Source organism: Phaenicophaeus curvirostris, chromosome 14, assembly GCF_032191515.1.
Source record: "Phaenicophaeus curvirostris isolate KB17595 chromosome 14, BPBGC_Pcur_1.0, whole genome shotgun sequence".
Classification (NCBI taxonomy): Eukaryota; Metazoa; Chordata; class Aves; order Cuculiformes; family Cuculidae; genus Phaenicophaeus; species Phaenicophaeus curvirostris.
In genome coordinates, this window is record NC_091405.1 from 12,688,086 (window position 1) to 12,712,330 (window position 24,245).

General features: G+C 56.1%; 2 protein-coding genes across 2 annotated transcripts; both read right to left on the minus strand.

Moving 5' to 3' along the window:
- Positions 1-1,345: 1,345 nt before the first annotated feature.
- GOT2 (glutamic-oxaloacetic transaminase 2) lies at positions 1,346-14,059 on the minus strand. Its single transcript, XM_069868221.1, has 10 exons — positions 13,974-14,059; positions 7,637-7,793; positions 6,706-6,834; positions 6,283-6,342; positions 5,994-6,155; positions 5,675-5,779; positions 4,589-4,739; positions 4,158-4,323; positions 3,042-3,192; positions 1,346-2,574 (listed from the first exon to the last, which is right to left on the minus strand). Exons 1-10 carry the CDS (start codon positions 14,042-14,044, stop codon positions 2,452-2,454), a joined length of 1,275 nt encoding a protein of 424 aa, XP_069724322.1. The 5' UTR covers positions 14,045-14,059; the 3' UTR covers positions 1,346-2,451.
- Positions 14,060-16,130: 2,071 nt separating this feature from the next.
- Positions 16,131-21,827, minus strand: CALB2 (calbindin 2). The gene is made up of 11 exons (XM_069868257.1): positions 21,704-21,827; positions 19,163-19,239; positions 18,899-18,988; positions 18,745-18,825; positions 17,845-17,901; positions 17,685-17,762; positions 17,507-17,562; positions 17,263-17,302; positions 17,123-17,176; positions 16,844-16,915; positions 16,131-16,607 (listed from the first exon to the last, which is right to left on the minus strand). Exons 1-11 carry the CDS (start codon positions 21,792-21,794, stop codon positions 16,491-16,493), a joined length of 813 nt encoding a protein of 270 aa, XP_069724358.1. The 5' UTR covers positions 21,795-21,827; the 3' UTR covers positions 16,131-16,490.
- Between the last annotated feature and the right edge of the window lie 2,418 nt (positions 21,828-24,245).

Below are 24,245 nucleotides of genomic sequence, written 5' to 3' on the forward strand. Positions count from 1 at the left end.
GAGGAAGAGGAAGGAGGAGAAGGGGGAGAGGGGAAAGGGCAGAGGGGAGAGAGGGGGGAGATGGGAGACGGGAAAAGAGAAGGGAGAGGGAGGAAGGGGAGAGAGGAGAGGGCAGCAGGGGGAGAGGAGGGAGAAGAGAGGGGAGAGGGCTGGGGTCCGCTCTGCTCTGGGGGGGCTGCAGAAGCAGGGAACCCATTCTGCTCCTGCGCTGGGAGCTGGTGAGGCTGCACCTCGAATCCTGTGTTCAGCTTGGGGCCCCTCGGTACACGGAGAAGGGATCTGGAGCACAGGGGTTATGAGGAGTAGCTGAGGAGACTGGGGCTGTTTAGCCTGGAGGAGGCTGAGGGGAGACCTCATTGGGGCTGTAGAGGCGTGTGCTGGGCTCTTATCCCAAGCAACAACTAATAGGATGAGAGGAAATGGCCTCAAGTTGCACCAGGGGAGGTTTAGATTGGATGTTAGAAAAAAATTCGTCACTGAAAGGGTTGTCAGGCACTGGCAGAGGCTGCCCAGGGAAGTGGTGGAGTCTCCATCCCTGGAGGTGTTTAAAGGACGGGCAGGTGAGGTGTGCAGGGATGTGATTTAATAGTGGACGGGTATGGTTGGACTCAAAGGTCTTTTCCAGCCAAATGATTCTATGAAAGCCTGATGCACAGTGAAGGGGCTTCGTGCAGCCCGGAGGCAGTGCCAGAGCCAGAACTCGGAGCAGGGCCCCACCGCACCAGGAGTGGTTTATTGCACAAACCTGAGCAAGCAGCAGCTGCAGGCACTGTGCCTTGTAAACAGCCGCGTCCCTTGGAGAGCAAACCGCCTGCCAGGGAGCGGCAGGAGGCTCCAGCCCTTCTTGGCTTGGGGCAAGCACAGCCACAGCCAGCACCAGGCAGGCCCATCCTGGCTCCCAGAACATAGCTGCTCTGGGAAGGAACAGGAAACGAGGGCTGCTCTGCCAAATACCCTGGTACAACTGTGGTGGGGAAAGGGACCAGTGGATGGAGAAGGCACACGCTGACACCAGGCCCCCCTAGGGAGTCTCCTTGACTTATCCCAAGGAGAAACTCTATTGTGCTCCAGAGGCTAGGCACTGGACAGGCAGTCTTTGGGAATGTCCACTCTCCCCAGCAATACCAGCTTAACTCAGCAGACTTCAGTTTCAGCTCAGTGACACCAACTCCCCAACACCATCCTGTGCTTGCAGGACACACAGGTGGGAACTACCCCGTCTCTACACAATTAGGGTCTCACTGGCCATACAGGGTCCCCTGTGCTGGCACATCTGCAAGTGGGAGCATTTGATATACGGAACGGATGGGATCCAGCTATGCGAAGACAGGAGGAAGCACCCAGCTCCATACAGCCGTGCACCAGTTTATTTGGATTAAAAATCAAGAGTCCAGTGAGTCACAGGGCCTCAGGGAGACTCAGTTTAAAATAACAGAATGTTTTTTGAGTTGTCAGCTCTCAGCCTTCCCTTGGGATCTTTCCTTCCTGTTTTCTGGTGTGGTGAGAAATCCGGCTGAGCAGAGCAGATGAGAAGGACGTGCTGCCCCCACCCCCTGTGAGGCTGGACACAGCAGGACCCACCTCTTGGCTCACGGCTGTGGGACACAATGACTCCGCTTTGCAGGGAGGGCACAGGGAGTACGCGGCCCTCTGCAGGGGCTGGTACAGGAGCGGGGACAGGCAGAGACTGACAGAGAGCAGTTTTCATAGGAGGTTCTTAATGCAGGGGCGAGAAAACGTTTTCACTTTGGGGCACAGGAGTGACATCAGGAGAGCAGGGCAGGTTTAAAGGAGGGACGCTGGTCTGTTCCACATACCAATGCCACTGTGAATTACACCTGGAAGGAGATCCCCAGATGGAAAGAGGGAAGCACACGATGCAGCAGATTTTGTGACAAGTCCTTGGAGCTGGTTGCTGGAGGGTGGCTTTGGCACTGCCAAGCCCTAGGCAAGGAGGATGAAAGAGGACAGAGCCTGCTTCAGCAGGAACTGGCCAAGGAGGTGGTAGGGCTGCACCTGAGCATCCCTCCCTCTCAGTCCACCCAGCTCCCCGCCTGCGGCCACTTCGGCCAGCGGCCACTTCGGCCAGCGGCCAACAGCCTCACAAAGCCTTCTCATGGAGAAACAAGGATAGGGAAGTGTTCGGTGCGTACTCCAGCAGGATGGCAGTGCAAAGCATTTGCTTCCTTCGGCACAGATAGGTGCTGGGGCTGAGGGACAAAGGACGGAGAGCAGGGGAGAACGGCTGTGATGAGCGGGAGCCAGCAATGATGTCCCTGGTCCACCACGCAGGGTGGTTTTGACTAGACTTCTACAACAACTTCTCTACATGATACATTCAGCAGCGGCGTCGAGTGCTCTGACTGGAAGTATTCTGCTTGTTTCCTTTCCTTTCCCATCTCTGACCAGTGGGAAAGGGAAGGCCACCAGCTCCAGGATGCACCTTTGTCTTTATTTTGTGACTTGATGAATGGCATGAGCCAGGTAACCAACATTGCCTGATGTAACTCCTGCCACCGAGATTCGTCCGTCCTTTGTCATATAGATGGAGAACTCCTTGGTCAGTCGCTCCACCTGGGGTGAAAGAGCAAAGTTCAAACTGCAGGCCAACCTCTAACTCGTTAGCAGAACGCAAATTTACCCAGCTTGCTAGAGCTGAAAGCAAACTGGGTGCCAGTAGACATGGCAGTCTGCTACCTGCAGAGCCAGCTGTGCACCCTGTAAACCATGAGAGATGCTGCTCTTCTCTCGGACAACAGAAAACCACTGCAGATATCTAGCTGGGAGAGTCACCTCATTTGAGCTGACCTTTTAAGGTCAGCTTCCTTTAACTGATAAGCAGACTGTGTCTGCTTTCAACCTCCACAAGCACAGCACGGAGCAGAGCAAGACATGGGTCCCGACAATGCTCCAGAGCTGCAGGCTTGGAGGATGTTCCTCCTGGAGGAAGACTTGCCAAGGACTCATTTTGGCAGCTGCAGTCAAGATCTTACTAACATGGACTGCAAACAACACCTTAAGACCACAGAAACTGCATTTACCTGCTCAGGCTTCAGCCCTGTGAAGCAAAACATGCCGATCTGGTCAGTGATGTGCTGCCAGTTGTGGGAGGATCCCTCTTTCTTGAGGTTGGACACCAGCTGAGTCCGCATGCTGATGATCCGGTCGGCCATGCCCTTCACCTCCACGAGCCTGAGAAACCAACCCAGAAATTGCTCAGAATAGGGCTGGGATGCAGCAACGCTGCTCCCCCTCAACTACTGGGAGTCAATCCTCTCCACGTGGAAGGGCCTCCTATCCCAAAAAACATGGGGGATGCAGATGAACACAGACCAGAGAATGCAAACCTGTAGCTCCAGCTGTGGAGCTGCTTTTTTCTCCTAGTACCTGGAGGTAACTGCTGTTTATTTATTCCATAACTGTTGGACACGTACTATTACAGCATTGGCATCTCTCACTTCTGAAAGCCACAGGGTAGGAGGCTTCATGGCGGCACTGCCCAAACTCAAAATAACATTTGAAGATAAATGAAGAGTGCAGGGGTACCTCCCAGCACAGGCAGACACCTGCTGCTCCAAGGCAGCAGAGCTGGGAGATGTCGCTGCTGGGCCCTGGATCAGGCACCAGCGTCAGCCGGCCAAAGGAACACAGCTCCTAGTGAGGCCACAGCACACTGCCAGCCTTTGTTCTGCCAGGCCAGCTGCTGGCAGGGACTTGACACCGTGGGGCTGGGACAGCAGCACAGGCTGACACTAGGAAGCAGGCTTAGGGTTACATTCCTGGGTCTTATTCCCAGTGGACTTAGGCTTCCACTTCCCCATGTGAGTCATACTTAGTGACTACAATGCCTCAGTCAGTCTTTTCCACTCATTGGACAGGCAGCTCCCGCAGCCCTCAATCCGAGGGAAGCTTTATCTCCTCCTTTAGTGCCTTCTGCCTTGGTAAGACAAGGGAAATCTGTTCGTGCCAGGCTGGATCGATACCAGCCAATGCTGGGACATGAGCCGGGATATCTCCAGAGGAAAGAGGTGGCACATGGTTCCAACTGTAACCCTGAAGCGATGAGCTGCCCACGATGGCAGCAGGCACTAAGGACAGCACAGGGCTGCCAGAGACCTCGCATCTCTCTGTTGTGAGCGTCAGGGGTTCCCTCTTACCACTCCTTCCGCAGGTCAGGGGTGTTCAGGATGATAGAGGCAATGCGGGCTCCATTCAGGGGTGGGTTGGAGTACATGGGGCGGATGAGGATCTTCAGCTGTGATTCGACCCTCTTGGCTTCCTCTGCATCACTGCAGATCACCGTGAAGGCACCCGCACGCTCTCCTGAAAGAGGGGCAATTAGGCCCCAGCCTCTGCCTTTGGATACCCAGGGCTGGGGCATGATTTATCCAAACACGACACAGCTCTAGCGAAGCCCTGCTCTCTGGAAGGGTCTCCACCAGCTCCCAGCAGGTCATCTCCTGCACCCTGATCAGTACCACAGGATGAACGCAGGCAGCAGGAAGACGCTGGCTGCTAAACCCCAGAGGCAGCAGGGTCACTCCGGCAGCCTGGATGAAACCACATCCACACCACCGGCCCTACTCACCATACAGCCCCATGTTCTTGGCGTAGGACTGTGACAGGAGGACGTTGATGCCCTGCTCAATGAAATACCGCACAGCCCAGGCATCCCGGTTGATGTCCCCGCTGGCAAAGCCCTGGTAGGCCATGTCAAAGTACACGAGGAGGTTTCGTTTCTGCCAGCAAAGAGGGGAAGAGAGTGTCACAGGAGCTCAACAGCCCCCTGGGGAGCAAGGCAGCAGGCTGAAGAGAGCCATACAGGCAGTGGCCTGCTCAGCTGCAACTGTTCTCCTCCAGAAGTGGAGCCACTCCCCTTCACTTCCCTCAGGGAAGATGGCTCAAAACCCACAGCTCCCCACCACACATCAAAATAGCGCATTTATGGGATGTGCAGCCTGGCCCAGAAGGCAGAGTGGATTCATCATAGTAAATTATTCCATTTCAGTATCTCCTGTATTATCAGTTTCCAGGAAAACCACCTGTGAATGCTCTGGGCAGGTGCCAGCCCTTCCAGTGACGCCAGGCAGACAACCCAGCTGCACTGTCCCTCAGTCAGGAGACCCGCAGCCATCTAAGCCACAGAGGTCGCTTTGGTATCTATCCATTCAATATCTATCAATTCAACGGCTTCAATATCTACCAATCTCAGGGCACTACTAAGGCCACGCATCCACAAGCCAAATTACACTGGTTACAGCTTGCAGAGTGGCAGGGAAGAAGAAGGATGAAGGAAGAACCTGCCCCTCTCCATTTCCAGCTGAAGCTGGCGAGGAGACACCAGGCACATTAAAGATCTCCCAGCGTTTTTCATACACCAACAGTGGGAGACTCTCTCCAGCTATCACAGTCTGCCCTTTCAACCCTGCTGCTCTGCTTTCAGTTCTCCCTTCATCACCTTCCTGCTAAGTTGCCAGCAGAAAGCTTGGTGATCAGGTAGAAGAAATATGGGTGTACTTGTCTGGCTTTTTTCTTCAGTACAGGAACATGACACCCATCCTGGTTTCAGGGAAGGGAGGAACGTTTAGCACAGTGAACATCAGTTACCACCCATCAAAGTCCAGAGATGAGGTTTTCCCAGAAGAGCACAGAACCCTGGGACACTATTGCTCACCTTCACCAGAGCTGCCAACTCCTTCCATTGTTCTTGCCGGGGATCCACCCCGGTGGGGTTGTGAGCACAGGCATGCAAGAGGATGATGCTCTTCTCTGGAATTTTCTAAGGAAGATGTTATAGAGAATGTGTTATTAATAACATCTGAGCGCTCTCCTAAGTGGCTGAGATGAGACTCTTGCCAAAGACAGCTTAGACAAGCTCTGCAAGGCTTCTAGCCTTCATTTAGTGCCTTCAGGCATCATATTTAGACTAAAGCAAGATGATCACACATCTCCCCACGTCACCTCCCTGCTTCCAGGCATGTAAGGCAACTCACAGAAATGTCATCCATGGCTCCAGAGAAGTCAAGGCTGCACGTCTTGGGGTCGTAGTAGCGATAAGCCTGAAGTTGCAAGCCAGCATCACGGAAAATGGGAGTGTGATTGCCCCAAGATGGTTTGGGTAAATACACATCACGGCTAGACTTGAAGAACCGTTGCTGATCAAGAGACAGACAGAACGTTGAAACAGGTTGAGCAGATTAAAGCAGTTAGATAACCCCAAAGATTCAGCTCCAGTCAAAAGACGTCCTTTCCTTCCTGGAAAGTAACTGTCCAGGGACTCACCAAAAAGTTGGCTCCAATTCGCAGAGATCCAGTCCCCGAAATACCCTGCACAGTGACGTACTGCAAGGGAAAAAATAAATACGGAGTCCGAGCAGGCACAGCCTGATACAGAGAAAACCCAGTCACCATGTCAGCATTGGCAGAAGCAGAACAAACCAGGACATGAGGCTGGAGCAGATCACATGAGTCAGCAACTCCAGTAGCGGCACACAGAGTTGGGACCCCGGCAAGGTCAAATCCCCTCCTCAAGAAGGGGTGGTGTTTCACCCCAGCTTTCAGCAGAAGCAGCTCTCCTCAGGTCTGGCCAGCCTGTATCTCAGAGGCACGAGTACCTACTGGCCCATCCACTCTTGCTGGGCACCCATGTACCAATCATGTGTTAGACAGTGCTGCCCACCCCCTGCTTCCCAGCCCGCTCCTTACCCGGCCGCTCTTGAAAGCCTCACTGTTTTCACCCAGAGCCAGTTCTGCAGATGCCCGGGTGAAATCCGCCAGCCCTGCAATGGGCAAATATTCCTTGTCCATCTTCTTGGATGCCATCATGGCCTCCGCCTGGGAAAGGGGACAGATAATCAGCAAGGGAAAGTATCACCATCAAGAGGATGCTGGACAGCTTAACGCTGCTTCTCTTTACGTTCACTTGCTCAAAAGGGGCAAAGGTTGATTGTCAGGAGCTTCCCTTCAGAGATGAGGGCCCACTCAAAGCCAGGGGCAACAGTAAACATTTCTGGTGACACCCTACTCGCACCATGGGGCAAAGGCCCAGTGGCCACCGGAGCCCTTAAGTGGGTGCAAGCGTTGGTAGAGCAGTTGGAACAGCCAGCTGTGTGTCAGCTGCCAGCTATTTAATGTCCTATTCCTATGCTTGCAGCCCTGAAAGGCTCTGTAATCCCCTCAAGGGCAGTGTCATAGGCTGGAGTTTTAGACTGGCTTATGAAGAAACTGGTAACAATGCCTCAGCAGAATTTTTAAGACTAATCCATCGAGGCAACAATGTCATCTTTCCTCTAATGAGGGCTGGCCCAAAGAACATTAACCGATTCAAGAAACACCTTGAAGTTTAGAGGACAGCTGAGTTGGAGAGCTTATGGAAGTCAACAAGGAATTAGTTTGGCCCAGATTGGAACACGTCATGGATTCCCTGTTTTATCCCCTACTACTTAGCAACTGGCTCTGTTGTGTCTCAAAGGCGTTACTACTGCTAAAGAAGACGTCCAGGAACACTGTCCTGCTCTGTTAAGAGACAGAATTTGTTCTAAGGACCAACAGACAAACCTTGCCTTTCCCCTCCCTGACGCCCCAGGGTGCCCAACGCCTGGTTCCCACCCTGCCCAGCAGCCAGCACCAGGCTCACCTTGCGAACACAGTTCAGGACGTATGGCTTGCCGTTGTCATCCCGGTATGCTCCTACACCCAAGTTCATCTTCTTGGAGTTGGTGTCGCGCTTGAAAGCTTCTGTCACCCCCAGGATGGGGTCGGGGGGACCCATCTCCACATGGGACCACCATGAGCTGAAGGGGAAACAAAGAAGGTAAAAATTAGGCTTGAAAACTGGGTAGGGACATGCACCAACATGGCTAGCGAGAAAACTTCACGGGAAAACCTGTCTTTAAACTGTTAGAAAAGGTCTAAACAGCGGGAAGAGAATTATCCAGAGGGGAAGAAAACCCAACTCCTCTACGCTCCAAGATCCAGCACTGCATTTTACACTGCAGAATGGGCAAAGAGCCTCAGTTCACTAAGGCTGAGGATAACTGACCCCTCCAAGGCATTAAGGCATAGAAATGGCTCTGCTTTCCTCATGTGTTAATACTAGAAAGGCCCCAGGAAACAGGAATCATAAACTCTTATGGCCAGGCACAATCTCTTCACAGCCTACAGGCAGGATCGCGTAGGTTAGTCCCCTCCAGGAAACCTTGGCTAGACAGAGGCAATTGCTCAAAGCACAAATACAGAGCCTCTTCTAAATACCTGGAAGGGCTCTTGTGAATGAAAGCTAACCTGCATTTCCCACCAACCCTAGCTGACCTAATGAAGGTATTTCCCTTCCCTGCCCAGCAATCTCTGCCTCACATGAAGAGGGATGTTGCAGCCAAATGCTGCTTTCATGGAAATCGCTCACGACACTTTCTTTCCAGTGTGACCGGTTCTGATGCAGAGGTCCCTTCCCTTGCTGTCAAGCATGAAACCTCCCTGCTCCTCCCAGGCAGAGCTTTGCACTCCATTCCGCAGGCGCCACTCTACAAACCACCTGCTGTTGCCCTGCTGGCAGGACACCCTGAAGACAGAGCAGTTCTCTTAATGTCAAAGGTAGACCAGACCACGCTATAAAAAGAAACCCGTTATTATCCCATGCCCTACGTCTGGGCTTTGCAGGCTTGCAGATAGCACATGAGGTGTGGTGGATTTTAACCTGCCTGGCAGAGGGCTATGGCTGCAACAGCCCCCTTCTGAAGACAGGAATGCCAAAGGCAACGACTCCATGCAGCTCTGAGCCTCCACACAGCTCTGAGCCGCAGCATCACATTGACCCTTACCCAGACCCCTGAGCTCAGTGGGGGATAAAGCAAGCAGCCTCAGGTAGATTGGCTTTATCACCTCTGGGGCAGGATTGCTAAAGGAGAAGTTCCCACAGCCGACGCTGCCACTTTTGCGGCCAGGGGGAATGCTAACTCACCCAAGATAACAAGCTTTCCCAACACAGGAATGCTGGATCCTGCCCCGGGGCAATGCAGCCAGCCTGGAGTCACCCTGGGCAGCCAGGCCTCCTGCCGAGTGCTTGGTGTGGAGAGCACACCTGAAGGCAGCTCGGCCAGGCAGGTTAAGGAAGCTCTAAAGCTAACTGCAGATTAGAACTCACAAAACCATCTTCCCCCTCTGCTCTGTCCCTGTTTTGAGTCCATTCAGGCCCAGTTTAGTTACTACAAAAACATACTTTGCACTAGCACATGCACTAGGTTGCATCTCACTGGGGCCCCAGTCATCATTTGCTCCCCTCAGACTTAACAGCCCTTCCCAGGGGTACAACATTTCCAATTAAAAATCCTCAGTTTCTCCTCCTGACAGGCTCTGTGAAAAAAGGGCAGCAAATATGCATGAGATAGAGCCACCTCGGGTAGTTTAAAAATGGAATATGCGCTTAGCGTTTTCCAGACCACTAACAACTTTTAATTACCTCTGGTTAAGGAATCAGCCTGGAAAGGAGGATGAGTCAGCTGTGCCAGCAGCTCACACCCTGCCGAGAGGGACCAGGCTGCAGCTGGTGCCTGGGGAGCCAACCTGAGCAGGACATGCGAGCAGCTGTTGGGGCGAAAACCAGCAGCAGGTTCAGGCAGCACACAAAGCTGCTTTGAGAAAACCTCTCTTTGCAGCGCAGGGTGAGTGAAACGCCCTCTGTCCAGCAGTGTATCCATCTGAAACCTGCCTGCTCTAGAATTATTTTGGTATGGAGTGCTGCAGGAGCCTGGCCTCTACTTTAGAGCTGCTGCTTCGGAGATGGTGATGGCACCTTCTGTCTGCTGGGCTTTTCACCAAGCAGCTTACAGCATTCGGGGTATTTAGATCCTGATCCTCCACACACTTCAGCAGGTCACTGGGCTCTAATACACTGCTGCTGATCCTGCAGGCACTTACCTAAGCTGCAGTGGTCTTGAGAGTTAAGTACTTGTGTTCTGAGCTGGTCTTTGTACTGGCTTAAGGCCGTGAAGGGTAAGCTTAGGACTGATTCTCCTGTTCTCAGCCTGAAGGTTTTCAGGTGAAGGCCTCTGCTGTTTGCAGGGCGGTGAGCTTGCAGGGAGGCAGGAGAAAAAAGTCCAAGGTGAGCTGTCCAAGCACATCAGCATACGCAACAGATCACAAAGGCAAAGCTTTCTAGACAGGGCTTTAGGAGAAGGGATCTACTGAGTATCCGAGTCATAACACACCACTACTCTTACACTACTGCAGCATCACTGTCTCTGCACTGCATTATGTTTTATTTTGAGCAATTATAAGAGCATTTGTCTTGAATAAAAGATTGAAGCTATAAGCTGGCTGTCCTCTCTGCCAGGCTGGAGGTATTTCAGTGTGAAAAACTAAATGAAGGCAAGTTAAAGCTGGGATACCTTATGAAAGCCAAAAAAAGCGTGTTCTCCAGTGATGGGACATGAACACAGGTAGCCTGAGTCAGAGTTTAGATGCTGAGCAGACCTGGAGTTCAGGCAGTCTCCATACTCAGCCATGCTGGTATTCCAAGCCAGTTTAATGCAAGCACAGTGCGACAGATGGGACAGAAAGGGTAGGAAAACACACCAAGAACTGCATAAACAAGCAACACCCTTTATAAACCTATGCGAAACTCATGGCCTGAGGTGCAGAGACCTAATAGAGTGTTGATGGACCCAAGCCCAGCCCAGAAAGCAAGTTTTCCTGTAAGTAAGCAAGCGTTTACATGCCCAGTGAAGGGATCCATTGTGAAGAGGCCAATCCATGTTCCCTGAGGTACAGCCACCCAAGACAGTGGATCAAAACCTTTGCCAAAGCGGCTACAGCAGTTCTGCAAGCTGGAGCAGAGCAGAGAGGCCAAAGGTTTGGCTGGATACCACAGCCAGAGAAAATATTTACACAAGAACAATGCCAAAGGCGGCTGGCTACTGCAGTCCTTTCAAGCCTAAAAATTCCCTGCCTCAGTCAGCTAGCGAGCTTCCCACCAAGAAAAGCATTTAAAATAGCTGTCTGGTGACACATCAGAACAGCAGACTGAGTTATCATCTTAATTAGCTTTTGTTCATCAAGGGAACCATTTTGACCATTTCGTATCTCTTCACCTCAACCCCATATTTCTTCACCTCCACCCAGACTTCAGAAAGACCATTCCCAGCTCAGAGCAACTGTCAAAGCTCCAGGCACCACGTGTTGCTGAAGATAAGGAAACAGAAACTGCTAATCACTGCCTGGCTTCCCCTATCAGGGCTATCAGGAACAACTGAGGGCTGTGCACAAAGGCTCTTTGCTTACAAAAGGGATGCTCTGCGTCTCTTTTAGGTCACCCAGATTCAATTTCGTAATTTATTGCTTGCTGTACAAGCTTGAGTAAAAAAAACTATTGCCAGTGGGTGGCACATCATGCCTGCTGCAGTCCAAGGGCAGAAAACACAAATTCTAGATACCTGGTCCTCTGTACTTGCCGACAAGAGCCAGGAGCCTGCCTAAGAAGAGGCAGGGGCTGGGAGCATTCACCTCACAGGGCAGTGAGGGGTCATGCTGGACAGAACAGGGTTAATCAATATCTAACGACCTTCTCTATCTGCTGGAATGGGGAAATAAAAAGCCCATTGCTTTCACAGAATCAGGCCAACCAGCAGCCTAACACCTCAATCCCTACTACACCATGTCTTGAAGTGCCACATCTACACGCTTTTTGAACACTGAAATTGTTCATAAGAGGTGGGATGGAGACTCCAGCACGACCCTGGGCAGCCTCTGCGAATGCTTCACTACTCTTTCAGTAAAGAATTTTTTCCTAATATCCAATCTACACCTCCCCCGCACAACTTGAGGCCAATTCCTCTTGTCCTATCCCTTGTTACTTGGGAGAAGAGACCAGCACACACCTCACTACAACCTCTTTTAAGTCAGTTGTAGTGAGCAAAAAGGTCTTCCCTCAGCCTCCTCTTCTCCTTTCCTGCACTGACAAGGCTGGGAGCTGTTTCTTAAAGCTTCCCGAGCCAGCACAGGGCTCTGCAGAACAACAAGGCCTTGCCCAACCACCCCTGCACGCTCTGCTTTTTGGCCACCTGATCACAGTGGGGTTCCCAGCCTGCACCCTGTGGCTCTTGGGTCAGCCGTACAATGTGGAGCGATTCTGGGCTCCTCACAGGGCTCCAGGCACACGCCAGCCCCACTGAACAGCACAAGGACTCCTGCATGCCCTGTCGCGCCTTGCACACCACAGAATCATAGAATGGCTTAGGTTGGAAGGGACCTTAAAGCCCATCCAGTCCCACCCCTCACCCTGGGCAGGGACACCTCCCACTGGATCCGGTTGCTCCAAGCCCCGTCCAGCCTGGCCTCGAACACCTCCAGGGATGGGGCAGCCACAGCTTCTCTGGGCAACTGTGCCAGTGCCTCCCCACCTGCAGAGTTAAACATTTCTTCCTAATGTTTAATCTAAATCTTCCGGTTTTCGGTTTAAAACTGTTCCCCCGTGTTCTATTGCTGCCCTCCCTGATAAAGAGCCCCTCCCCAGCTTTCCTGTAGGCCCCCTTTAAGTACTGCTAGGATGCTCTAAGGTCTCCCTGCAGCCTTCTCTTCTCTAGGGTGTCAATCCCAAATCTCTCAGCCTGTCCTCGTGTGGGAGGTGCCTCCAGCTCTTGGATCATCTTTGTGGCCTCCTCTGGGCTTGCTCTAACACATCCTGTGCTGAGGGGTCTCTCTCTTCGCAAGGATCGCAACACTTTGGACTGGAATGCGGCTTCCATTTCTTCACTTGTTGAGAAGCAACTGCTGCAGAGCAGGAACACAGCAGCTGTTCAGCACAGGGAGACCCCACTGCTCCCATCTCCCCCAGCAGCACCCAGCACTGCAATTACAGTCCTGTACAGCCCAGCATGGCTCAGTACAGTCCTGAATGGCTCTGTACAGCCCAGGATGGTGCGGTGCAGTCCTGTAACACCACACAAGGGGGCACAGACTGCTCCCACCGCCCCTGGCCCTGGGACACAGACTGTCCCCATCGCTCCTAGCACTGACGCGGGCTGTCCCCATGTCCCCCAATACTGACCCGGGCTGTCCCCATGTCCCCCAGTACTGACCTGGGCTGTCCCCATGTCCCCCAATACTGACACGGGCTGTCCCCACATCCCCTAATACTGACAGGGGCTGTCCCCACGTCCCCTAATACTGACATGGGCTGTCCCCACATCCCCTAATACTGACATGGGCTGTCCCCATGTCCCCCAGTACTGACATGGGCTGTCCCCACATCCCCTAATACTGACCCGGGCTGTCCCCACGTCCCCCAATACTGACCCGGGCTGTCCCCACGCCCCCCAATACTGACCCGGGCTGTCCCCACGTCCCCCAATACTGACCCGGGCTGTCCCCATGTCCCCTAATACTGACCCGGGCTGTCCCCACGTCCCCCAGTACTGACACGGGCTGTCCCCACGTCCCCCAATACTGACCCGGGCTGTCCCCACGTCCCCTAATACTGACCCGGGCTGTCCCCACGTCCCCCAGTACTGACACGGGCTGTCCCCACGTCCCCCAATACTGACCCGGGCTGTCCCCATGTCCCCTAATACCGACACGGGCTGTCCCCATGTCCCCTAATACCGACACGGGCTGTCCCCATGTCCCCCAATACCGACACGGGCTGTCCCCATGGCCCCCAGCACTGACACGGGCTGTCCCCGTGTCCCCAGCACAGACACCGACTGCCCTCGCCGCCCTCAGCACTGCCCCGGGCTGCCCCACATCACCTCTCCGGCCCCGCCCCCCCGCCCCAGGCCCCGCCCCCCGCCGCACGCGCCCCCCGCGCCCTCCACGGCGCCTCCTCAAGGGCATCCCGGGGAGCCGGGGGGGGGGGCTGGAGGGTGGCGGGGGGCGCCGGGCGCGTTCGCGGCCAATCAGATCGCGGGGAGCCGCCGCGCGCCCCCCCGGCCAACCCGCCCGCCCTCGCCGGTCCGTCCTCCCCCGTCCCCCCCCCTCACCCGGCGCGGGCGGCGGCGGCGGCGGCGAGGCGCGGGGCGGCGAGGAGCCGGCGGGTGTGCAGCAGAGCCATGGCGGCGGCCGGCGGGACGCGAGCCGGAGGGATGCGAGCGGGAGAGATGCGAGCGGGAGGCCGGCTGCGCGCCCCGCCCCCCGCGCCCCTCCCCGCCGCGCGCCCCCTGGCGGCCCGGAGGGCGCCTGCAGCCGCCCCGCGCTGCGCCACCAGGGGGCGCCTCGGTCCCGGTTAGGTATCGATTTTAGACCCGAATCGTAGCATTAACGGGATTGAGAAGTTTTAGTTCGCCGGCGCCTGGGTACTCACAGAATCACAGTACGGTTTGGGTTGGAAAGGACCTTAAAGGTCTTCCAGCTCCACCCCCTGCCCTGGGCAGGGACACCTCCCAGCAGACCAGGCTGCCCGAGCCCCATCCAGCCTGGCCTCGAACACCTCCAGGGATGGGGCAGCCACGGCTTCCCTGGGCAACTGGGCCAGGGCCTCCCCACCCTCATGGTGATGAAATTCCTCCTTATGTCTCGTCTAAATCTGCCCCTCTCCAGTTTATCCCCATTGCCCCTAGTTCTATCATTCCAAGCCTTTGTCAGCAGTCCCTCCCCAGCTTTCCTGGAGCCCCTTCAGGCACTGGAAGGTCGCTACAAGGTCTCCTCGGAGCCTTCTCCAGGCTGAACAACCCCAACTCTCTCAGCCTGTCCTCACACGGCAGGTGCTCCAGCCCTCGGATCATCCTTGTGGCCTCCTCTGGACCCGTTCCAACAGCTCCAAATCCTTCTTCTGTTGAGGATTCCAGAGCTGGACACACCACTGCAGATGAGGTCTCCCAGGAGAGGAGCAGAGGGGCAGGATCCCCTCCCTGGCCCTGCTGCCCACGCGGCTTTCGATGCAGCCCAGGACACGGTTGGTTTCTGGGCTGTGAGCGCACGTTGCCGGCTCATATTGAGCTTCTCATCAATCAGCACCCCAAGCCCTTCTCTGCAATAGAACTAGCTAAGGACTTTTAGCAAGGCGGCAGCTAGAAAGAGTGTGAAAGAATGTGACTGTATCCAATTAAGCTGGGTAACAGGGACTAGCACAATAGTAAGGCAAGAACAGCTAGGACCAGATGCAACACTGAAGAGGAGCCCAAGAAGTCTAACAGCATGCTTTTTGGGCCATTCACTGTAAGAAAGACGTTGAGGCTCTGGAGCGTGTCCAGAGAAGAGCAACAAAACCAGCGAAGGGGCTGGAGGACAAGTCTTATCTGGAGCAGCTGAGGGAACTGGGGTTGTATAGCCTTGAGGAGGCTGAGGGGAAACCTTATTGCTCTCTACAACCACCCGAAAGGAGGTTGGAGAGGGTCCAGAGTAGGCTATGGAGATGATTTGAGGGCTCTAGTGCCTCTTCTGTGAGGATAGGCTGAGAGATTTGGGGTTGTTCAGTGTAGAGAAGGTTCTGGGGAGACCTTATAGCGACCTTCCAGTGCCTGAAGGGGCTCCAGGAAAGCTAAGGAGGGACTGTTCACAAAGGCTTGGAGTGATGGGATGAGGGGCAATGGCTATAAACTGGAGAGGAGCTCTTTATCAGGGAGTGCAGCAAGAAGATGAGAGGGAAGCAGTTTTAAGATGAAAGGAGATTTAGAGTAGATATTGGGAAGAAATGTTTTCCTGTAAGGGTGGCAAGGCCTTGATACAAGTCGCCCAGAGGAGTCAGGGATGCCCCTTTCCTGGAGGTGTTCAAGGCCAGGTTGGATGGGGCTTGGAGCAACTTGATCCAGTGGGAGGTGTCCCTGCCCATGGCAGGGGTTGGAACTGGATGGGCTTGAAGGTCCCTTCCAACCTAATCCATTCTATGATATGGGATTACACCACACTGTACCCATCTGTGCTCAGTGTGCTGGGCTGTTCAGAACTGTATGGGGCCATATTAGGCTGTGTTTGGCCATACAGGACTATGTTGCCCCATACTGGCCTATATGGGGCTGAACTGGGCCATAGAGGAAGTCATCAGTGCTCCCAACATGCCCATGCTCTGCTCCCCTCCATCTATAAGAACTTTCCAAAGAGCTCCAGCGCTGGCAGTACAGCCCCAGTAGGTCCAGTCCCCGCTCTTCCTGCCCCTCCCAGTGCTCCAGGGACAGGTCACGAGGGGCTCAGCAGTAGCAGTACTCGAATTTATTTGTAAACTTTTCTTTGGTAAACGAGAACAACTCAACAAGAGACCAAAGGAACAGAAACAACCCCCCGCAAAATACAATTAAACCAATGAGGCGGACGTGTAAAAAAAACAAACAAAAACAAACCAAAAACCAAACAGTTTTTCCCCCCAAAGTGGGATTCTAATGACCTACAGCAAACGCAAGAGCTGCTGGGGTGCACTGGCGGGGAGGGGCAGCGGGACTCCCCCGTTGGAGACTCGGAAGCCACTGCTCTCCCTATAGCCCCCGCCGGCGCTGTGGTGCTGGGCGCTCCTCCAGTGTGCTTGGTTTTGGGGAGGAAAAGGAGGAGGAGCATGGGGCAGGGGGGTCCTACATGGGGGGCTCGCTGCAGAGCACGATCTCCAGTTCCTTGCGGTAGAGTTTGCCCCCATCAGAGAGGTTCATGATGCTCTTCCTGTAGTTGGTGAGTTGCTGGATGTTCATCTCCTGTGAGGAATGGTGGGCAGGTGGCGGGGATGGGCACCTGATTTCTCCCTGGGGTCACCCCCAGGCTCGGACCCTCTCTCCAGCTCCCGCACACCCTCCCCCCTGGGGACACAGCATTGGCATCTAGGCCAGCATGTCCCCAGGGAGCGTGGAAGAGGCTGCTGGAGAGGGATGGAGGCACAGAGGAGCTGCAGGGGAACCCAGGCTCCATCCCCCATTTACTCTTCCCCACTTACTTTCTTATTCTTCTCATACAGGTCTTTCAAAAGCGCATCCAGCTCGTTCTCATCAATGAAGCCACTCCCATCCTGGATAATGAAGGAGGGACATCAGCTCGGAGAAGGACACAAGCCATGCGAGCACCCATCACCCCCTTACCTAGCACAGTCAGGGGCAAACTTGGTGCTCACCCCCAGAGCAGAGCAGGGAACTGACCCAACCAACACCACGTGGGGCTGGGGTGGGGGGTTTCGCTCAGTTTCTTTGGGGCATTTTCCCAGGAGCTGGCTGCCTACCTTGTCGTAGAAGGCAAAGATGGCATTGAACTCCTCCGAGGACAGTTTCATATCCTGGGCAGTGGCAAGGGACACCAGGGTGAGGGAAGGGATGGAGGTGCAAGCAAGGAACAGGAACGTTTTTATTACTTTTATTTTACCTGGAACTTCAGAAGGAAGTTTTCTTGCACAGGCAAAAGCCTGAAAAACAAGAAGGGCAGGGATGAGTGGGAACCAGCCAGGAAAAGACACTTCAAACCAAAATGACTTTTCACTCAGTAATATGAGCAAGTTAAAGAGGAAAACTGTTTTTCTTGGAAGCTGGAGCAGACCATTCCTAGAGGCAAGAGTTTTGGGGTTGTTTTTCCCTCCCCACTGCTTCCTTCTTGCCTCCCATGGCCTTACCTGGACATCTCTGAGAGGCCCAGCTTCCCATCGCCATTCATGTCAAACATCCGTAGCTGCCGGGACACAAGCATCAGTCACCCATCACCTTCTCCTCCCCTCCCTCCCACCTGCTGTGGGACCTGCCCTGCCCCAGAGAGCTGTGGTCCCCTGGGACCAGCCCCAAGGTTCCACTTACGATGGTCTGTGTGTACTCCTGCAGCTTGGGCTCATCGTAGGGCCGGTTCGCCTTCTTCAGCAGGTCCGACAAGAATCCCTGGAAGGAGAGGGCTTCGTGGGCTGACCCTGTCCCCAGCCAGCAGGGACCAATCCCAGCTCAGCCCACGCCTGCAGCCCACCTTGAGCTCGTTGGCTTCGATGTAGCCGCTGCGGTCCGTGTCATACCTGCGCCAAGCCTGCAAAGCAGCCACTGCAAGTGTTAGCATAGGCTTGCACCCCACATTTTTCCCACAACCAGCATGTTTGCACCCGCACCACCCAAGCAGAGACAGGGTCATCTCACGGCTTTGCTCTTGGCTCGTGGTGGCTTCACTGGCACCACATGCTCTCCCTTGTGGCTGAATGCTTTTGTTTAGCCCCAGGCCAAGAGTTCAAGTGCTATTATCCTCACCCTGGCATGCGAGGCTAGGTTTTAATATTTGATTGCATCCCCCAATTAAACAATAGTACCCACTTAGCCCCTCCCAAACCACAGGGTGCTCCTCTTTCAGCCATTGCCTCTACGTTGGCTTCACTTTCCAAGCACAAGCTCCCACCTCCCCAGGATGCTGCACATCCCCCTCCACCCCCAGCCACGTCTCAGCCCTCATCAGCAATTCCTCTCCTGCCCTGCAGATGGGTGCACCCTGTGCAAAAGTACCGCGAGGTTTTGGGACAGCCCAGAGCAGCGTTGTCTGCTTCAGCACATCCCTTGAGCACTAAGGGCTGATCGTCCCAGAAAGGGAATTTACAGAAACAGCTCCAAATCCCCACAGCTCTCCTTGCCTGGGGACCGGGATGAGGTGCCCGGCTGCCTCAAGAAATGCCCAGGGAGTGCTAAGGACTGGGAAAATTCATCACACTCTTGCTATCCCCCAAGACTAACATGATTCACACCAGGATGCTCCACCTTGCCTCCCAACACTGCATTTAAGCCAAGAGGTTGGGGGAGACCAGGGTGGGTTTGGGCAATGCCAGCCAGAATCCAGGCACCTGGAAGTGAATCTGTGGGGAGCCCCAGCACAGCCCGTCCCGCTCACCTCCATGAACTCTGAGCTGGAGCCCACATGCTGGCGGAAACACAGCAGGAAATTCTCCTCCGTGGGCAGGATCTGGGCCAGCTGCAGGGAACACGAACATCAGGGGGGTGGATTGTGGGCATCCTGGAGGGACCACAGGGCCAGCACCACTCACCTCTGCCATCTCGATTTTGCCGTCTGCATTTTTGTCATACTTGTGCATGAACTCCTTCATCTTGTCTCCCAAGTTCCCGTTCTTTGAGTCCTGCCGGCAAGGAGAGGGGATGGGGGTATTTACCCCCCTCCCTATGCTGGCGTTCCCCCCTCTTCCCTCCTGGAGGTGCCCCAGTCCCGCTTGTCAGTGCCATTCCCGAAGGAGATGGGGCTGACATGAGCCTGAACTGAGGAAGGAGGCAGCAAAAGCAGGAGAGGTCCTTACCACACCCGCCCCCTTCCTTGCACTTTCCAGCTCCTGGAAGAAGTTTTCCAGCTCTTTGCCTTCGATGTAGCCATTTCCTGGGGAAAGCAAAAATGCAGAAAGACTCCCAGTGTTGGAGGGTGAGAAGCAAGGGAAGGATGCTCCTGGGGGATGCAGCACTTGTGCCCCTCCACACCGGGACATGGCTGAGTCAACTGCAGCAAAGAAATGCCATCCAGCACCAAGTGTTACACAAAGCTGGAGTTTGCAGAGAGCTGGAACGCCCTGTGCTGTAGCCGAGAAGCGGGTACATAGCCTCAGGCTTGTCCCCTACACCCACCTGTAGGGCACAGGGGGCTTTGTCCACGCCTCCATCACAGAGGACTTTGTCCCTGGTCCTTGTGTTTGCTGCATTTCCTGCATCTGATGCTGTAACTGGGTAGTTTAAACTTCTCCATCCATCCTGAGCACCCCTAAGCAGGACTGTCTCCTCTTGGCCCACTGCAAGGGCCAGACAGGACAAACGGGGACCAGAGACAAAGCACCCAGCATAGCATCAGCCCTGGGATGGGGTCAGCCCAGAGCAGGTCTCCAAGGTCCCCGTCCCATCAGCCTTGCTGACGATATCTAGTTTGAGATGTGGTTCCTGTGGAGGCTACGATATCTGATATCCACAGCCCATCCCTGCTGGCAGGGTGTTGGTGGCAGATGGCTCAGCCAGGACCCAGCCATAAACTGCTCCCCCCGTAGCAGCCCTTGGTGGCTTTGAGGTGACGGAAGCCAGGGGACTGCGGTGCTACCACCACCCTGCCAGAAAACCTCCCTCCCACCAACATCTGGGCACAACCAGGGAATGCTGCCCTATTTGAAGTGCCTGACTGAGGGCTAACCAGGGCTCTTCCTTCTGGGCATCCCCCCAAAAACCCCTCCGGAGGTGTGGACCGCAGCACCCAGCTCAGTTCTACCCGTGGTGTCATCGCCTGCTGGCTCTCAGGTGGCACCTTCTCCCCACTGCAACACACCAGCTGGGAATGACCCATCCGCATCCTGTCTGGAATCACCTGGGCAAGTCCCAGGGCACCTTCCTCACCGATGGCCACATTCCAAAGGACGAGCAGCATCCCTCCCAGGAGGGGACAAGAGGCTCGGGTGGTGTTGAGGTGCTGGGATGGGTCACTAAGGGACTTGGCTTTCCACTGCCCTTCCTAGTGCTTTGCTTTGCAGCTGCGGGAGAGCCCCAAGCTCCTTTGAATTCAGTTGGAAAAAAAATCAGTAAGAGTTTTGAGCTAGGAAAAAGGATAATGCCAAGGAAAACCATGGCTTGGAGCTTGGTTACCCCAAAGCAGCAGCTCAGACAGGTCCGATCTGTATCTGCAGAGCAGCTGGAGCAGCACAGAAAGTCCAGAGAAGCCTCACGGTTTGTGAGGCTGCACCTCAGAGCATCCCTGCGCTATGGGAATGTGGGACAGGAGCCTTAAGGGGAAGCGGGTGAAAACCTCACTGGTTTAAGTGCAGGGATGAGCTTGGGTGAAACAACCCTGTCCGCAGGGGGATGAACCTTGGGTCCCTCTGTCGCCCCGTGCTTGTGGGCAGAAGGAAGCAGCTGGGGCTGTTGGAGGTGCCATCCAGTGTGGCCAAGCTGCGTCACCGCCACCATCTCCGCGAGTCCCTCGTCTCCTGGGTACCCGCCGTGCCACAACCCGACAGCCTCGCCCCGTCTAGGGGCCACGGGCCACGCCAGATCCGTGCCTGCCCCTGTGTTTTAGGGGTGATGGAGCACTGGGGCGCGACCAGCCCACCCTCCCAAGCCCTGGTGCTCCCGTGCCAGTTCCAGAGGGGACAGGGACAGCGGGGCTGCGGGAGGGACCCTAGCAGGGCACCCAGCGCGGGGATGACACGGTTCCCAGGGTGGCTTTGGTCCCCGATCGTCCCCCCCAGGGATGGGGGACGCGGGGAAGGGCGCTCGCTTTCCCTTGGGCTGCTCTCCCGTGCGCTCAGCCTCCTCCCGGCGCCGCGGGGAACCGCTCGCCCTCCAAAACGATGCTGCTTTTGGCACTTTCTCCATCCACAGCCCCCTCTCCTCTCGGGGCTGGCGGCGACGCGGACCCGGAGGGGGCATTCCCAGCCGCGACTCCGCGGGGAGGCGACATCCCCGCTGGGGACACTGCGGCAGCGCCCCCGGGGAGCGGCGGGGACCGAGCCGCTGCCCCCCGGGCCGGGCAGGGGACACCCGCTCCGTCCCACCGGCTGGTGGCCGCGCCGCCCCGTCCCCTCCCGGGACTCGGGGAGACAGGGGGCACCCCGGGAAGGGCAGCGGGGACAGCCCCGGGGGAGGCGTCCCCGCCTGGAAACGGGAGATCTTCGCGGTCCCTTCCAGCCCAAACCCTCCAACGAAAGGGACCCGGGACACCCCGCGGGCGGCGGCGGCTCCCGCTGCTCTCCCGGGACTCTCCCGTCTCCCCCTCCGGGTCCCGCGGTGCCCGGGGATGCTCAGCCCGGTGGTGCCCTCCCCGCTGGTTTAAAGGGAGCGGGGGGTCCCCCCTCCGCGCCCCCGGGACCGACCGTCCGCGTCGAAGTGCCGCCAGACGTCGAGGAACTGGGACGCGGTGAGCTCGGCCAGGTGGAGGTGCGGGGCGCGCTGCGGGCCGGCCATCTCCCCGCTGCCGCCGCCGCCGCCGCTGCCGCCGCCGCCCGCCCCGCCGCCGCTTATATACCCGCCGCGCCGCCCGCCGCCGCCGCCAGGGGGCGCCGCCGCACCGGGACACCCGGGGGTGGGATAACGGGATAACGGGGTGTAGGGGCGCTCGGGGGTGGGAGATGGTGGGAGAGCGGGAGACCGGGACAGCGGGACGGTGGGAGAACGGGATACCGGGACAGTGACACCCGGGCGCGGGAGGCGGCGGGATGCCGGGATATCGGGGTATAGGGACAGTGACACTCGGGGATGGGCGATGGTGGGATACTGGGATACTGGGGAAGGGAGGCAGTGGGATACTGGGATATCAGGATAGAGAGAATGGGAGAGGGTGGGATACCGGGATATTGGGACAGTGACACCCATGGACGGGAAACTATGGGATACTGGGATATCAGGACAGCAGGGATGGGAGACTGTGGGGTACCAGGACAGCGGGATACGGGGACAGTGACACTTGGGGATGGGAGACAGCAGGATACTGGGACAGCAGGGACGGGAGATGGCGGGATGCTGGGATATTGGGATATCGGGATAGCGGGACAGTGGCACCTGGGGAAGGAGATGACGGGGTACCGTGATACTGGGATGGCAGGGATGGGAGGCAGTGGGATACTGGGATATCAGGACAGCGGGGATGGGAGATGGCAGGATACTGGGATACAGGGATACCGGGACAGTGACTCTCAGGGATGGGAAACAGTGAGATACCAGGATATTGTGACAGTGGGGATGGGAGACAGTGGGATATCAGGATACCTGGGACAGCGGCACCGGGTACAGGGACACACCGGGATAGTGGGGCAGTGGCACTGGGGTACCGGGGTACTGGGAGAGTGGAACAGCGGGTGCACTGTGATACTGGGACAGCAGCACCGGGTACAGGGATACTGGGACAGCAACATAGCTCGAGGAGTGGCAGAACAGCAGCACCAGGATGCACTGGGATACTGGGAGAGCAGGACAGTGGCGCTGGGAGGTATACCGGGATACTGGGACAGGGGCACTGGGAGGTATACCGGGATACTGGGACAGGGGTACTGGGAGGAGTACACTGGGATACCGGGATGTCAAGAAACCAGGATAGTGGGTGGATAGAATGGGACAGTGGAACAGTAGCACCAGGTGGAAGGGACTGGGATACAAGAACACTGAAACAGCGGCACCGGGCAGGGACTGGGACAGCGGGACAGCAAAACACGGGCACTGGGGCAAGGCAGGGGTACCCGGCACCAGGACAGTGGCACCAGCAGGGGGGACGGACAGGCGAGATACTGGGACAGAGGGACAGCAGGGTTGTGTGTGTGGGATGGGCAGGGCAGGGCAGGACTGGGACACTGGGACACGGACAATGGGACAGTGGGACTAGTGGGCTCAGCACTGTGCACCGTGGGGGGCAGCCAGTGCCACTTGTCTCAGCCTTGTCACCTACTTTTGCCCTATGTCACCTGTCCCTGTCTTGACACCTAGCCCTGCCTCCCCACCCTGCACTGTCCTGCCACCTCTTCTTCCCTGTCACTTCATTGCTTCCCCAAGTCCTTGCATCCCTTCCTGTGCCACCCAGCCCTGCCCATGTCACCCAGCCCTCCCTTTGTCACTGCAAACCTGCGCTGTGCCTCTGTGTTTGTGCAATTTATTGCTGGCCCCCTGCCTCGCAGGGCTCCCAGCAGCAGCTTCACAGCTCCAGGTTTGCTGTTTCCAGCAGCGGGAGCAGGATGGAGGCAGCCCCAGCGCCACTGCCACCAAGGGACCATGCAATGGCAACAGCAGGGCTGTCACCCTTGACCATGGTTGGTATGAGAACATGAAAGCCAGACACTGTGCCCTTCTTTCGCAGGAAAACCCAAGGAACTCTCGGATTAAGGCTTTGCCGCTTCTTGCAGGGATGAAATCAGAGAGTCAAAGAATGGTTTGGGTTGGAAGAGATCTTAAAGATGATCCAGCTCCAACCCCCTGCCATGGGCAGGGACACCTCCCACTGGATCAGGCTGCTCCAAGCCCCATCCAGCCTGGCCTTGAACACCTCCAGGGATGGGGCAGGCATGACTTCTCTGGGCAACCTGTGCCAGGGCCTCCCCACCCTCACAGCAACACATTTCTTCCTAATATCTAATCTAAATCTCCTCCCCTTCAACTTGAAACCATTACCTGCCCCCCCCCCCTCAAATAAAGGGCCCCTCCCCAGCTTCCCTGTAGCTCCCCTCTGTGATGCTCAGCACAAAAAAAAAAGTGACAGTTCTCACCCTGGCTCCCCTTGCTGCCTGCCAGCTCGTTCAAGGATTTTCTTTTCACAAGTTTTCCCAAAGAGCAGGGAAATTTCCAGGCCCCAAACCCAGCCACACGTGGGGTTTGCTACAGGCTCCAGCAGAGCCTGCCCAGGGGAAGCATTGCCATGGCTACGGGGAAGGG